Source organism: Bactrocera tryoni, chromosome 3 (assembly GCF_016617805.1).
Source record: "Bactrocera tryoni isolate S06 chromosome 3, CSIRO_BtryS06_freeze2, whole genome shotgun sequence".
NCBI lineage: Eukaryota > Metazoa > Arthropoda > Insecta > Diptera > Tephritidae > Bactrocera > Bactrocera tryoni.
This window is the reverse complement of record NC_052501.1, coordinates 85,827,928-85,843,989: the sequence shown is the minus strand read 5'-3', so window position 1 is coordinate 85,843,989 and position 16,062 is coordinate 85,827,928. Positions and strand designations below refer to the sequence as shown.

Below are 16,062 nucleotides of genomic sequence, written 5' to 3'. Positions count from 1 at the left end.
CTGTCTTCACACAATGGTTAATATTTGCATATTATTTAAAAATAATCGATAAATTTGTGTCACAACTATTTAATGAGTATTCATATTAATCCTAATCAAACTCATTTCATGTGCATCTTCAAAGACATCTCTCTTTTTAATTTACTCTTTATTGGCAAATTTGGAATAAGCTCAACTACGCAGCTTCGCTCTCAAAACAACGCTGGCTCTAACAGTCTCTCTCTGAGCAGCACAATCTATTAGATCAAGCAGAGAACATAAAACAATATTTTCTCTGGTTCATAAAACAGCATGTTCTCTGGAACAGCACAAAATAAAAGTCAAGGCACTTTTCAATAACAACAATAATCCAGCCAAATGACATGCAACTATTAATTGTTGCTTAGTAGATTTTTACCGCTGATGGGAGCAGTGCTGATGTAGTTCAAGAAAATAGGGTGCAAAGAATAAAAATTTACAGTTTTAGAAAAATTTATATGAAAATTTAGATTTTGATTAAATATTCTAAGCAGAAATATGGCTTGGTTTTACGCGTGCACTATTTCCGGCATACTTGTGCCGATCTCGCTGTGGTACACTTACTATCGCTATAAATTTATCTACTTCGATAGACGCGGAATTCCGCACATAAAACCTGCCATGCTGAGCTACAAGGAGCGATCGAAAGAGTTAATACACGGCGCCTACGAAAAGTTCAAAGCAAGTGCGCCGGTTGTCGGTATATTCTTGGAAAACGCACCTGCTTTTGTCGTGCTCGACTTGGATCTGGTGAAGCGCATACTCATCGATGACTTTCAAAGTTTCTCTGATCGGTTGAATGAAAATGAAATCTACTCGCCAGATAATGCCAAATGGCAGTCAATTCTCCGTAGGCTAACGCCTGCCTTCTGGTCTGTAAAGATGGCTCATATATTTCCGAGCGTCATGAAGGCAGCTGAGTGTTTAAGAGGTAAGTCAAGTGGGCTCCTACCAAGCGAATATGTTACAATAGACGTGAAAGCGCTCTTTACACGTTACGCGGCAAGCGCTTTGCTGAGTTGCGTTTTTGGCGTTGAGCTGGATGATGCAAGTGATTCGGCAATGGCGCTACGTTTGCGCATCAAAGAGCTATTAGAGCAAGAATGCAAGACAATATTGTCTAGTAAAGCTAAGGGGACGCTGGTATATGCCGAGTGTACAAAATGCACACAAGGGCAAGCGGAACGAGAGGAATTTGGGGAGCTGGAAGAGGTTGTCCTTAAAGCAAGAATTGAGAAAAGGCCGAATGAAGCAAGTAACAATAATATACTGCAATTACTCGCCGAAATGATGGCTGATGACGAAGAGGGGGACAGCGAAATCAATCGACTCGATTATGAATTGGCCGCAATGCGTCTGGCCGTACGATCACTTGCCTTACTACTAACAGGCTTTGCACACTTGGCGTTAACTTTGGTGCACTGCGTACGTGAGCTGGTGGAAAATACAGAAGTTCAGCGTGAGTTGAGGCAGGAAATAGTGGATGTGTTGCAATCCAATGCAGATCAATTTAACTTTGAAGCCTTGGGGCGCATGCACTACTTGGATCAGGTGGTGTCAGGTGAACACTTATCAATACAATATCAACAATGAGAGTCATATTTTACGTTTCAGAAACTCTGCGAAAATATCCTGCAACCGAGCTGCTCATACGCCGCACTATGCGCGAGTACCACATACCGAACACTATGCACGTCATCGAGCGTAACGCCACTGTACTGGTGCCGGTGTATGCCATACACCACGATCCAAGCATTTATCCGGAGCCCGAGCAGTTCGACCCGGCACGCTTCAATGCAGCCGCAGTGATGACACGTCACTCATGCGCTTACTTGTCGTTCGACGATGGACCACGCACCTGTTGGGGCAAGCTCTTGAGTACAATGCTCATTAAAGTGGCAGTCGTAACGCTGCTGCACCGTCACACAATAGCGCCCAGCGAGGATGTGCAGCAACCGGTGGAAGAACGCAAAACAGATGAAGAGAGCATTAGCGAAGTTATGGTGAAGCTGCAAAGAGTTTAAATACATTGAGCTTGTAATTTAAGAATAATCATTGATTCAATCAACTTCATTTATTTATTCGCGTTTCAGAAAACATTATCGTGTTATTTTCGTAATTTAAAAATAAAATAATCTTATGCAGAATTTATATACGACCGTTTATTAATAAAATCAAAAATCAATAATACCCTTCACAAATACAAAAGCTCCATACAAGAATTTCATTCCGATCGCTCAGTTGCTATGGCAGCTGTATGCTATAGTGATCCGGCATCGGCGGCTCAGACAATGAGCAGCTTCTCGGTAAGAGAAGGTCAGATCCGAAATTTCAGACCAATATCTCAAAAACTGAAGGACTAGCTGGTGTATATAGAGACAAACAGACAGATCGACATAGCTAAATCGACTCTGCTCATTATGCTGATCATTTATATCATATTTTCATTTAAATATAGTTTTTATAGTGACTCCGACATTTCCCTCTGGGTTTTACAAACACGGGCCAAGTCTAGTGAATACGGCGCATGGGGAAGCAGCTCACAGCCAAGTAATTTGATTGTAGCCTGAATCGATTTTGCTTTGTTTTCAGATGGACTGACGTGTAAAAAATATCTTGTGGCCCATTTCATGTCTGTAGCGACTAATCGCAGCGGAATGCAAACGAGGAAGCCGTAAACTTGTCAGAACACTGCATTCCGGACTGGCGTTCTATCGATGACTCCCAGCGACCAGCATAGTGACGCACGTACGCGGCCCGTTAAGGAACATAATGAACTCCTTTCCAAGCAATTCCTTCTGAGGTGCTTTCGCAGAAATCATCCCTGCAGTCACCTGCTTGGAGCGGAACTTCCTTATTGGAGCATAAAAAGGTCCTTCCTCAACTACATAAAACAATTCGCCGACCAGACTTCGAACGCAACTAACTTCCGACATACATTGACCGCCATTCAGAGTAGAGCCACTAACACCTCCACCGACTCCCTCTCAGTGAATGGCGTACTTGGAGTCATATCACAACCCATTGCAGACGAACAGCTGAGTTGAGTTGAGAGTTGCCACGATAATCGAAAGTGACCCTTGAGCAGCTTCGTTCTGGATACTGTGGCCACCTCTTTGCAAGTCCTGCTAACCCTACACATCTGACACCCTTCTCCCTTCGGTCCGACCCTGTCGAAACAGCACGTTTCCTTGGTCTAGCGTGGCATGACGTCGATGAAAACTTATCTAATCCTTACCATTCTAATGGGGATTAGGAACATATTACAACAACGACAGTTTTTTCAGTTTCACCAGGTTTTAGAAGCTTATGACATACCACAGAGCATTTTTACCCAATCGATCTGATTTTGCAGTCGATGTTGATGATGTTCCCGAATTAATCCACGATTTTATCTGTTTAGGATTTTTAAATTAAATCCATTTTTCATCGCCAGTCACAATTTGACGCAAAACTGATTTTCTTTAACACCCTGTATAATTAGCGTAAGAGCTTTTAAGAATATCAAATTTAACATCACTGAGTGAGCGCACACTTTACGCTCTTCTTGTGCTCTCTTTGTGTCGTTTTCTACCTCTTGCTTCAAAGTCCGCTTAAAAACAAAGTTTGCGCCAAAGCTTTACAAAAGTTCGCTGAAGCTTGAAAGCTCAGCTGGGAATTTAGAATAAACTGTAAACTCATTACAATTGAACCACAAGATTAATTGATAAATATTAAGGTTTCTTTAAGTATTAGTAGAAGTGCAGCTAAATTTAGATTTTCTTAACTTCCTATCTTAGGCAAGCTATAAATCGTCGAGCCGTTTTTGCATCTCAATCGCTCTCTAACCAAAACCGTTGTCTAGTATACTTATGTGGGCTAACAAATAATTTTAAATCTAACCGACGTAAATAACCAGAATAAAACCATTCTTAGCAACGTAATGTGTTTGCGTAAAAAATTGCGCTTTAAGGTTTCACGAACTTTTTCAATTTATTAAACGTAAATTTTTAGCCATTTGCGCCGCGAATAAGCGAGAAAATTTAATGGCATACAACATCGAAAGTTTGCCCGCGACCAGACCGCACCCAAGAGCCGACATTTCAACAAAGTCATTTCTACGTAACGAATTTATTCACACGCACACCATTGTATCGAACTATTGATGTGTAAGGCGGATTTTCATGCCACATGCTGCATACCGCATGCTACTTGCCACACATATCACACACCAACGAAAACAAGCGATACTTGTCAATTCGCAGTTCGTAGCGCATATGCGAGGTCGGGCGGCCAAAAAGGCTACATGACGCCCCAAACAAAAGAGAGACGAATTGTGTCGTCGATTGAAAGCAACAACTTGGGGCGAGAGTGTGTGCTGACAAATGGCGCTGGCTGGTTCAGATTCGTATTTATTAATGAGGACGATGATTTTAAAGCCACGACAAGAGCACAGCGGGGCCACAGGTAAGCTTTGCATTCAATAAACAATACCGTTGACAGACGCGCTGTGTCGCTTGTCGCTGGAAGGAAACGGCGCAAATATACAACTTGTTTGCCGATGAGAGGGAAGCAATTGAATTGAAAGCAATCAGAAAATTGAAATGTCGAATCGGGAAGTGCGCATAACTATGATTGCATTAAACTGGATTAATGAAGGTGGAGGTGGATAAATGGAGGGGGAGGTGGACAAATGGAGCTGGAGGTGAAACGCAGTTCAATGTAATCAACATTTTTCGTTACAACATCAATTATTTGTGTCCAAAATTTAGTTTACAGCTCAATATTAGCAGTTATTATTAATTGAAAGTAATTTCAATTTCATGTTTGAAATCACATGGGGCAAACTTGCTTATACGATATTTTGACGATTTTAATTGAAGCGAAAAATAACTAGTAGCTTATATTAAGGGGCACACCTAGTGGACCAGCCTAAAAAATATGTTTTTGGAAATAAAAATTAGAAAAAACATTAACTTCGGTTGCCCTGAAGCTAAAATATCATTCGTAAATAAAAAGAAATAAAACTCTTCATACAAAAAATTCACTTGGTACGGCCGGTTTGTATGGCAGCTATATGTTATAGTGGTTCGATCTCAATAATTTTTTTCGGATATTATAGCATTGAATTGAGTAATAACCTGTGCTAAATTTCGTAATGATACTTGGTCAAAAAAAAGTTTTCCACACAAAAAATTTATTCCTACCGTTCAGTTTGTATGGCAGCTATACGCTATAATGATCCGATCTGTACAATTTCTTCGGAAATTGTAGCGATGCTTAAGCAAAATAGTCGTACAAAATTTCATGAAGATAACTCGTCAAATAAAATAGTTTTCCATACAAGAACTTGATTTCGTTCGTTCAGTTTGTATGGCAGCTATATGCTATTTTAATCCGATCTAAAAAATTTCTTCGAAGATTGTAGAAATGCTTAAGAAAAATAGCTGACCCGAATTTCGTAAAGATATCTTGTCAAATAAAAAGTTTTTCTTACTGAAACTTGATTTGGATCGTTCAGTTTGTATGGCAACTATATGCTATAGTGGTCCAATATCAATAGTTCCGACATATGAGCAGTTCCTTGGATGAAAAAACACGTGTGCAAAATTTCAGGTTAATAACTCCAAAAACTTAGCAAAATTCCGGCATTAAAAAAAATATTTTACCCAGATTTTGGTTTTTATTCTGATGCAGTTGATTGAACATTTGAGACGACGCTAACTAAAAACTTATTTGACACAACGACTTAAAATTTTATAGCGTTATTTTTAATAATTTTTTGTGTAACTTCACACCAGCTGTGCCCCTTAAACGTAAACATGAGTTGGAAATAAATAAATTTTACAAAACATACACTTTCGCAAATAATAACAAATGGCGCAAATATTTATTGAATTCACAACAAATAGTTCACTGACTTTACACGCTGCATACGCGCTAAATATGTTATGCAAATTCGATTTTGCAAAAATGTGGCGCAGCCAATGGACGCTCAAGCGACGGCTATTAACACAAAAATTTATTTCAGTTTGTGCAGCCGCATGGAAACTAAATATGCATATTGTGCACACAATCAGCATAGATGAGATAGTGACAGAATATTGAATTAGTTTGTGATACTTTGTTTAGATAACAAGCGATACCGTGTTGTCAACAAAGCAAACTAAAATACATAAATGAAGTCATAGTGAGGATGGCAAAATCAGAGAGAGCATAAGCGGATGCAACAGACAGTGGGGGTAATGAATAGCATAATGCAAGGTGAGATCGCGTGGTTAGGTCTTTGCAGCTGCAAACCTTCACAATACAGATCAGAGCTCAATCAACCCATTTTTTCTGATAATTCGTCCCTCAGCAGATAATGGCAAGTCCTCTGCTGTGTTCACATTTCGCTTAGAATCCATTTTGCAAAATCTGCCAACCAAAATATATTAAAAACTACCTTATGCACTAACACATATTCATAAAAACGCTGCATCGTGCACTGCACGCCGTAGACTCAGACGCGCAACAGGGAACGCACTCCCTACTTCTTGTTGCCCACTTGACAAGCTCGTTATCCCCCCTTCAGGTCACTGCTTTTCAGCTGCACTCAACGTGATGTCTACCACGGATTATAGCGTTGTATATCCCAAACAATACATATATACACACACACATGCATATAGCTGAGCGTAGCGATTTAGTGACCACTCCAGCGAAATTGCACGTATTTTATGCAACAACATGAATTTTGTCTGGTGTTGTTGTTATTGCTGGCAAACAGCATCTTTTAACCAAGCACTTTACCTATACCTGTATGTCTGTGGCTATGTTGTTTTTTTAGTGTTTTTTTTTTTGCTTTTATTTTTATTTGCTGTAATTCGAGGTCACCACAAGCGCCAGGAGTCGACAGTAAGTTGGTGAACAGCTGTAGGTATTGCAAAAAAAAACAACAAAAAAACTTTGTTTTTAACTGGCGCAAACCACATAAACACGCCGGAGTACGTGTGTAAATTAAATTTTGCCTCTTGCTTTGGTCGCCTTTCGCACAACTTTATTTATTTGTATTTGTATTTAATTTTGTGCGTTGTTTACCGTTGCAGCTTCACACGCACTCTCACAAACGCTTACTTGCCGCTGCTGGCTGTTGCCCATATAAATGTGGAACTCATTATAGAGCAACGGGGCGTATGAGTAACGTGTATGTGAAGGCAAATGTAATTATTTTGGCTCAAATCAAAACGTAAACAGAGAAAGTCCGCAGTTTTTCAGCAAAGTGTGGCGCCGGCATTTCAGTACAGAGATTCAGAGAGAAGGCAAGTGTTTTTACTTACTTTTGCTTATTGTGATTGAAATTAATTAATTCTTCAAAAACCTTTTACTACTAAAATATAATTTTTTTTTTTCAAAAATGCGTCGTACAAATATATTTTTTTTGCTATACTTTTGAAATTGGACAATTTTATATACTAAACTTTTTTGAAATTTCATAATATCTTATGCTTCATATCTAACTATGAATCACATACACTATACTTTATTTTTCGTTTACTTTTTCTCAATGACAAAAGCTATTTCTTTCCTCTGTTTTTCTGTCTACATTGATATAGCAGTATAGATTTCTACATAAATCGTCACGTACTTCTCCACACCTATAATTGCCATATCGTGTTTACTTTGCTAAATTTCTTACTCAGTCGTTCGTGCCATCGCCAAACCTTTACATGAGCCACATCTCTGCCTCTTCAATTTAAGTTTAAAATTTTCAATTCGATTTGTAATATTGCTCTTTTGATTGATAATTTTTTGCTCCCTGAGCGCTTTTTGTTACTACTCCTCTTTTCTTCTTTTTATCCTCTAGACTTATTTTGATCTATATACAGTAGAGGCCCGCTAATCCGGGCATGGCCTAATCCGGATTCCACTGTAATCCGGACAGGGTTAAAAAACTCAAAATTTCCATTATGTCCCTTGTAATCCGGACCGACATTCTCTATCCGTATTCTCTAATCCGGATCACATGTTCATTATTCACTACATTCGCTTTTATGCTTTATTGGTTTCCGTTTTTTTTGTTTTTTTGGAACATGTGTATTATTTGTTATAATAAACAAACAGAAATTTATAAATATTTTTTATAATACATAGTTCTGATATGTCTTTGGTAATCCGGAATTCCTTATATTCCGGATAGGGGCCGGTTTTAATTGATCCGGATTAGCGGGCCTCTACTGTACAGGCAATATTGGCCAAATCAAAAGTAGTAGAGAAGATTTTAATCTATGTATATATCGGTAATATGCCCACAAACAGTACAGAAAAATTGAAGTTTCCTGAAAAAAATAGTGACTTTTCAATACAATTTCCTGAATTTGGAAAACCTTTATTTGTACTAATTTTTACTGTTTACTGCGCGATATATTGATATTTATATAACAGCAGTTTAAATAGCTTTTTCTTCATTTTTGAACGACTACTAAAGCGAATAATATTTACGCATCGAAATATTCCATAAATTTCACTTTAAATGAGCAGACACACATGCCAAGCGAAATCACAAACATTTTACATTTCACACCCTGACGCGCCAAATTCAGACACCTTTGCCTTTCGCAGCACAAAGCTAGCACACACACAAAAGTGAAGCTTTGAAAAATACCAAAAATCTGCTTAAAATTTGGGGAGCTGCCAAAAAGGTTGCTGTGGCTGTAGAAAGTACCCTCCAATTTAACAAACCTAACAATATTTTATACTTACTTTTAAAGCAACACAACTCGATAAAATGAAATGATTGAGAGTGCGTTTATAATTGAGAATTTTTCATCAAAAAGCTCCGAAAAGAAGTGGCTTTCAAGCGCTGTTTTAGCATCGTATGTGTTTGCAGCGCTAAGGACTTTATACTCTAGTGAAGAAGTGAACAACTTTTCTTGGATTCGGCTCAACTTGGAACACCCACATAGTCGACTGCTGTTCACAATTTATCAGCTGTCACGATGTCATAGACGGGTTTCGAAGCACCGCTGCTGTTTGAGATTGAGATTTGTTTGAGATTTAATACGAGCCATTTTGTTAAACGGTCACTTGTCCATGCAATATTGAATATATGATGGTCCCACTAATGCCCATAATTATCTCAATCTCATGATAGGTTACATGACGATCTTAATAACACTTTGCAGATAGCATCAATAGAACTGAAGAAGAAGAACTGTTTTGGATGACGAAATTCGTCTTGGATTAATTTATGATCTCAATTATATTCACCACACCATAGATGAACACTTGTCCTTAATGGAGCTTCATCACCAAAAATTTACTTCAGTTCATCGTTGCACTATTTCTGAGTTTACACACGTCGAAAGTTGTAAAAAAAACTAATCGACCAAAAATGTTTGCGGTTTTATTCAACTTTTTGACTGAAATGAATATTTCAAGTTACTGTAAACAGCAAAAACAGCTGTTCTATGTTAAAATATTCTGAGTATGTATAACATTAAAAATATCAAACTGTACGACAAAGTGGTGAGTTGCCAGATTGCGACACTACGGTTGCCAAATTCCAAAATTTAAAAAACAACCTACGTACCAGTCGTTATATACTTCTAAACTATCAGTACATTCCATTATCTTCAGTATAACTCTCTCTCGTACAAGCAAAAATAGGAACATGCTAGGTGAATGTGAACAAGCTAAAGCCAACTGCTTTTCTAAGGTCATTTCACTTTCGATGAAAATTTTTTAGCGTGAGTCGTTGAAATTTTGTCATAGTGTCACAAACAATGTTTATTGAAAGATTATGTCACGGGAATTTTGGTCAATAAAACTGCATTGAATAAGATAGGGTAAGCAACATTTATTTCTTAATATAACTGCAAACCATATTGGCGGTCGCGGGGCAGTTCTGCGTGGAAGGAAAATAATAGGAGAGTTTGCAAATATGCTCATGATATCAGGCACTCATTTCTAATATCTCTCGTTTCCTCAATTTACTAAGTCGCACGATGCACTCACCAATGCAGCGTACGTTATGCGCCACTATGTGCCTAGCCTAAGCTGTAGAAAGTGCCGGAGAGCAGTTATGAAATTTAGAATCAAGGGTCAGCGATAACAGTTAAGCATATCAGCCCTCTAATGAATTGGATGCACAATATAATAAAGATAACTGGTTCTACAAACTCATAAATAAATAGGCACGCGTGCGTTTGTCTCATTCAATAATAAAGTCAAAAGGCTTGCAGTTTTTACAAATAGTTGTGACAGACGCTGAAGTGATGCAAAACTAAATTAAATAATTCATTATACTCCTCACACTATCTCAGTAAGTGATAAGAATATTTTTAGATTACATTTGAAACAAAAAATTAGTACATACTCGACACAAAGTATAAATAACGCTCGAGCAACTCATACTATCTTCAGTTCTATTTCAGATAGTGTCTTTTAAAAAGGCTTCCACACGCACCGCTATGAGCATTTTCTTGAACTTGTTGGTGCTTAGCATTGTGCTGCTGTTAGCCTTTCTTAAGTACAGACACGGCTACTGGAAACGCCGCGGTGTACCACATGAAGCGCCACACTTTCCACTGGGTGATTTTAAAGAATGGCGTAGCACAAAATGTTTCTTTGAAATACTCGCACCGATCTATAGGAAATTCAAAGACAGCGCACCATTCGCCGGCATGTTCATGGCCTTTAGACCAGTCGCACTCATTTTGGACCCAGACCTGGTAAAGAGCATACTGATCAAGGACTTTAATCATTTTCGTGAGCGCGGCGTGTTCTCCAATGTTAGGGACGATCCACTCACGGGTCATCTCTTCGCCTTGGAAGGTACCAAGTGGCGTGAATTACGCCAGAAACTCTCGACGGCGTTTAGTTCGGGCAAAATGAAACACATGCATCCCATCGTGGTCAAAGTGGCTGAGGAATTTAAAAAAGTTTTGGAAGAAAAGCAAGCGACCGCTGCTGATGGTGTCATTGAGATCACCGACTTGCTCTCGCGCTTCACGGCCGATATCATCGGTGTATGCGCCTTTGGCATCGAGTGCAACAGTTTGCGCAATCCGCAGGCGGACTTCGTGGTGATGGGTAGGAAAGCAAATATCGATAGACGACACGGTTTCCTTCTGGATACCTTTATCGAAGCGGCGCCGAAGTTGGCACGTACGTTGCGTATGCGACAAACCACACAAGAAGTGAACGACTTCTATATGGGCATCGTGCGTGAAACCATCGAGTATCGGGAAAGGACTGGTGTGAAACGCAACGACCTAATGGATACCTTGCTGGAATTAAAGAGCAAGGACGGCAATGATGGCGGACTCACAGTTAATGAGATTGCTGCTCAAGCTTTCGTCTTCCTTATAGCTGGTTTTGAGACCTCCTCATCCACAATGGGTTATGTACTTTATGAGCTGGCCAAATGGCAGGACATACAGAATCGACTGCGTGCTGAAATAAATACGGTGCTGGAGCGTCACAACAACCAATTAACCTACGAGTCAATGCAAGATATGCGCTACATGGAGCAAGTATTATCAGGTGGGTCACGCTGTCGATCAATTGTTCGCAAAACCCTAATTCATGTTTTGATTTTCAGAGACACTGCGAAGATATCCCATTGTAGGCCATTTGGTGCGTGAAGCTGATATAGATTATAAAACCGCAGATCCGCGCTTCACCATCGAGAAAGGCACAATGGTTATTATACCCGTCTATGAGCTGCATCACGACCACCAATACTTTCCAAATCCGGAAAAGTTCGATCCAGACCGGTTTTCAGAAGCGGAAATAAAAACACGCCCCGCCTGCACTTATCTGCCCTTCGGTGATGGTCCACGCAATTGCATCGGCCTACGTTTCGGCAAAATGCAGGTGTGCATTGGACTCACATATTTGCTGAGACATTTCAAGTTTTCCGTCTGCGAAGAAACGGAAGAGCGCTTGAGCTTTCAGGTCGAGAAAATAATACTACAGCCGATCAATGGCATTAAACTGCGCGTGCAGCGCTTGTAAAGTGGGCGGCAGGGCTCTGCTAGGCGGTTTGGAGAGCACATGTCGTAGTGCTGGCTGTTTTTATTATATAAGAGATTATGATAATAAAATTTAATTCACATGTCTACTTAGTTATTTTTTAAATAGGTTACTATTTTTAAGTTCAAGTTAGTGATATTTGAAACTTTCAAAATTTTTCTGTACACAAACTTTACAAACTGTTATACTAAATTTAAAATTGTGATCTACAATAAAAAGTAACAGTGAACTGAGAATTTACATTTCTCCATAACAACCTGACTATTTCCAATCTTTAACTGAACTTTCTCTTTATTTTATTATTATGAATCTGATTTCTGGCGGAATGGCTTCCTCAATAAGCAATATATGCGTTATTGGTCAGGCAGCAATCCACACGTACTCCGTGAGTTACCAGTTATCCCGAAAAGCTTACGGTTCGCTGCGGTTTATGAGCCGGCGGCGTCATTGGGCCGCACTTCAAGATCAAGATCAGCTCGTTACTATGAATGGGAATCGCTACGGCCCAATGATAGCCGAATATTTTTGGCCCGGAATGGATGATATGGACTTGGACAACATGTGATTCCAACAATGCGGCAATTGGCCGCCTCGATCGTGTGATTTGACGCCGTTAAACTATCTCATGTGGGGCTTCGTCAAGTCTATGGTCTATGTCAATAAGCCAGCGACAATTGATGAACTCGTACGAATATCGAACGTTAAATTGCAGCAGTATCGACCGATCGGTTCAGCAAGCGTGCCTGTGCTGGTCATGTCAAAGAAATCTTTCACAGGAATAAAGAATTGCATTGATATCCCAAGCCGATATTGTTTGATTCAAAAAAAATTATGTGGCGCTCATATTGAAAACCCCGTTATTAAGGGCTTTTTCAACAAAGAGTTAAGCTAATAATGAAACACAGACAGCACTGAAAAACAGACAGCACTTTTCAGTTATCTATTCGCTGTAGAAGATGTAGATAATGGCGAGCGCACCTGAGCGCACAGCAGCATCAATCTCATATGCTACAACGACTCTTCTACTAGTTGTCTGTCTAAGAACAATATATCCAATAACAAGTTATCTAACTTTCATACACAGTCTTTAAGTGCAAAAAATGCAACTCTGCGCTTACTCTCGTCAACTATTTACTAATACCTAAATCATTAAAAAAATAAAAGAAATAAACTATAAATAGCAGTGAGAATATAAACAATTCTCTGTCATAAAACGCTACTGTCTCACCCTATACAACTGTGTTGTCATTAGAGAGCACTGAGAGCAAGTGTTAACGAGACCGTTGTATTTCACCACATGGCGAAAGCTCACCCAAATAACTTGCGCTCACAAACAGCGCTGCCGAATTTAAATATAGAACATGCGCCCGTTAGCATATACAAAGTGATAAGTCCAAATGTTAAGACTTATATAAACAAAGGATTTTTGATAGGATTTTTTAACAGAGCGCTACATAATTATTCAACCAATACCGATTTTTAATTTGATATAAATTTAATTCGAAGAAGAGGAAGTTCAAAAGCAAAAAGGCAGCACACGTGCCTCAGCATATCAAAACAGCGAAAGACTAGTTATTTAATTTCTTTGTTCAAGTGTATATAACAAATGAAATTCTATAGATAAGATCGCTGATTCTATGCACATGTGAGAGCATTTGTTGTTCTTCTATTTTTTTTTAATACAATTCCATTTGTTTATGTTAGATTAGTTTTTGTTGCCGGCTAAGAAATATTTAATGCGCGCACTTTCAGCTTTTCTAGTCAGTGAGATGAGTATGCAGCGCCAGCTTGAACATTAATTGTATAAATACTTAATTTAATATCGAATTATTCGTGGGCAGCAATGTTCTGAACAAAACTCAGAAGCAACTAAAAGCCAGTTCAAGATACATCAAAGAAACAAATAAGCGCAGCATGTTTGTCTTTTTGGCGCTCCTCGTCGCAGTAGTCGGACTGATTGTGATCGCACTACACCGTCACTACACCTATTGGCAGCGTCGTGGCGTACCGCAGGTGCGTCCTCGTTATGTGGTGGGCAATATAGAGCGCGCTGCCGGCGGTCAAGTGCAGCTGCGACACTTTAACCAGCGGCTTTATGAAGCGTTTAAGAAGCGCCGACCCTTTGTCGGCATGTACATCTTCTTCACACGCGCCGCGCTCATACTCGATTTGGATGTGATTAAGGACATATGTATAAGCAAGTTTTCGAATTTCCAAGATCGTGGCGTTTTCTCGAATCCACGCGATGATCCATTGACTGGTCACCTATTTCGTTTAGAGGGAGCACAGTGGCGCGCCATGCGCAATAAACTCACACCCGTATTCTCTTCGGGCAATATGAAATTCATGTTCCCCACCGTGGTGAAGGTGGGTAACGAATTGGTACACGCTTGTCACAAGGCAATCGGCGAAAGTCGCCAGCAGTGCGAGCTCGAGTTGAAGGAGCTTTGTGCGCGCTACACTACTGATGTTATCGGCACTTGTGCCTTCGGCATTGAGTGTAATAGCCTACTTGACCCACAAGCTGAGTTTAGGCGTCGGGGTCATGCCGTCTTTACCGAGCCTCGCCACTCACAACTGGTGCAGACATTCATGTTGATGAATCCAGATTGGGCGCGTCGTATGCGGCTGAAATTCTTTCCGGATCACATTATACAGTTCTACATAGATGTGGTACGTCAGACAGTGGAGCTACGACAGCGTGAGCATATCAAACGCAATGATTTCATGGACTTGTTGATCGGCTTAAAGGCGGAGGATGAGCGCTTAGCCTTGAACAGCGATGGTATTGATCTATCGCAGGGCTTGACTCTGCACCAAATGGTATCGCAGGCTTTTGTTTTCTTTGTAGCGGGGTTCGATACATCTTCAACAACTATGTCGTTATGCCTCTATGAACTCGCGCTGAACGAGACCATACAGGCGCAGGTGCGTGCTGAAATCGTGCGCGTACTAAACGTGCACAACAACCAACTTACTTACGAGGCGTTGAACGAAATGCAGTACCTCGACCAAGCAGTGGATGGTGAGTAGTGTTATTAACTGCAAAAATTATTATATTAACTATCTGTCAATTGAAGAAACGCTGCGCAAATACCCTGTCGTACCATATCTCGTGCGCAAAGCCAAAGCAGACTACTTGGTGCCCAATACGAACGAAGTCATTCAGAAGGGATGCCTGGTGGTATTACCCGCGCACGCCATTCAACACGATGAAGAACTTTACCCTGAACCAGATAAATTCAACCCGGACCGCTTCGAACCAGAGCTGTGTCGTGAACACCACGCTGCCGCTTATATGCCTTTCGGTATAGGTCCGCGCGCGTGTATTGGACTGCGTTTCGGCAAAATGCAAGCTAAAATTGGACTCATTAATTTACTAAAACACTTCAAATTTAGTAAATCCGCGAACACGCAGGTGCCACTGCAATTCATCGAACGCATATTCCAAATCACACCAGCCAGTGGCATACACTTGAGAGTGGAGCCTGTGGACGGGGTGAGGCAATAAAATTTAGAAATAAATTTAATCTTGTACTGGACATGATTGCAATAACAAGAAATTGTGTAATTAATTTTCACTCGCTTGCTTTTTGACCAAGTTTTTGTCATTTCCTTTCGTGTCGAAATCATGAGAGCGTTAGGTTTGAGTTTAGATATCCGTATATAACCCAGAACTCTGTAAAACTAGTATAAATTCGGGTGCCAGCTTCCGCTGACGACTTTGTTCTTATGGATAAAAGGAAAATTCTAATAACCGAAGGGAATCTCAATTAAAATCTTTCCGGGCAGATAGAAGCGGTTTAGCCGTCAACTCAAGTAAAACTGAAAAGGTTTTATTTTACAGGGGGTATAAGATTCCAGATGTGTCTCTCCCCTCACTCGGAGACGAACGTCTTTAATTTGGAGATAAAGTGAAATACTTAGCGCAGCTGGAAGTAAGAAGCTTGAACATATCCAAAGAGTGACTCTCCTAGACATCTCAGGTGCACTTCAGACTAACTCAACGACAGCACTCAAAGCCATTTTAAACATAGTACCCGTTAA

The 16,062-nt window shown here is 40.0% G+C and overlaps 3 protein-coding genes across 3 annotated transcripts; all 3 read left to right on the top strand.

Annotated features, from left to right (window-relative positions):
- Positions 1-353: 353 nt before the first annotated feature.
- On the top strand, positions 354-2,169 carry LOC120772569 (probable cytochrome P450 6a14). Its single transcript, XM_040101257.1, has 2 exons — positions 354-1,579; positions 1,633-2,169. The coding sequence occupies exons 1-2, from the start codon at positions 517-519 to the stop codon at positions 2,040-2,042; spliced, it is 1,473 nt and encodes a 490-aa protein (XP_039957191.1). The 5' UTR covers positions 354-516; the 3' UTR covers positions 2,043-2,169.
- An 8,232-nt stretch (positions 2,170-10,401) lies between these two features.
- LOC120770286 (probable cytochrome P450 6a23) lies at positions 10,402-12,251 on the top strand. Its single transcript, XM_040097622.1, has 2 exons — positions 10,402-11,523; positions 11,582-12,251. Exons 1-2 carry the CDS (start codon positions 10,449-10,451, stop codon positions 11,995-11,997), a joined length of 1,491 nt encoding a protein of 496 aa, XP_039953556.1. The 5' UTR covers positions 10,402-10,448; the 3' UTR covers positions 11,998-12,251.
- A 1,469-nt stretch (positions 12,252-13,720) lies between these two features.
- LOC120770284 (probable cytochrome P450 6a14) lies at positions 13,721-15,578 on the top strand. Its single transcript, XM_040097620.1, has 2 exons — positions 13,721-15,040; positions 15,096-15,578. The coding sequence occupies exons 1-2, from the start codon at positions 13,930-13,932 to the stop codon at positions 15,524-15,526; spliced, it is 1,542 nt and encodes a 513-aa protein (XP_039953554.1). The 5' UTR covers positions 13,721-13,929; the 3' UTR covers positions 15,527-15,578.
- The last annotated feature ends 484 nt before the right edge of the window (positions 15,579-16,062 follow it).

Excerpts from the sequence above, each read along its gene's own strand:
- LOC120772569 (XM_040101257.1), top strand. The coding sequence starts at position 517 with ATGGCTTGGTTTTACGCGTGCACTATTTCCGGCATACTTGTGCCGATC. Across the intron at positions 1,580-1,632 it reads CTTGGATCAGGTGGTGTCAG|AAACTCTGCGAAAATATCCT; the intron begins GTGAACACTTAT and ends TTTACGTTTCAG.
- LOC120770286 (XM_040097622.1), top strand. The coding sequence starts at position 10,449 with ATGAGCATTTTCTTGAACTTGTTGGTGCTTAGCATTGTGCTGCTGTTA. Across the intron at positions 11,524-11,581 it reads CATGGAGCAAGTATTATCAG|AGACACTGCGAAGATATCCC; the intron begins GTGGGTCACGCT and ends TTTGATTTTCAG.
- LOC120770284 (XM_040097620.1), top strand. The coding sequence starts at position 13,930 with ATGTTTGTCTTTTTGGCGCTCCTCGTCGCAGTAGTCGGACTGATTGTG. Across the intron at positions 15,041-15,095 it reads CCTCGACCAAGCAGTGGATG|AAACGCTGCGCAAATACCCT; the intron begins GTGAGTAGTGTT and ends TGTCAATTGAAG.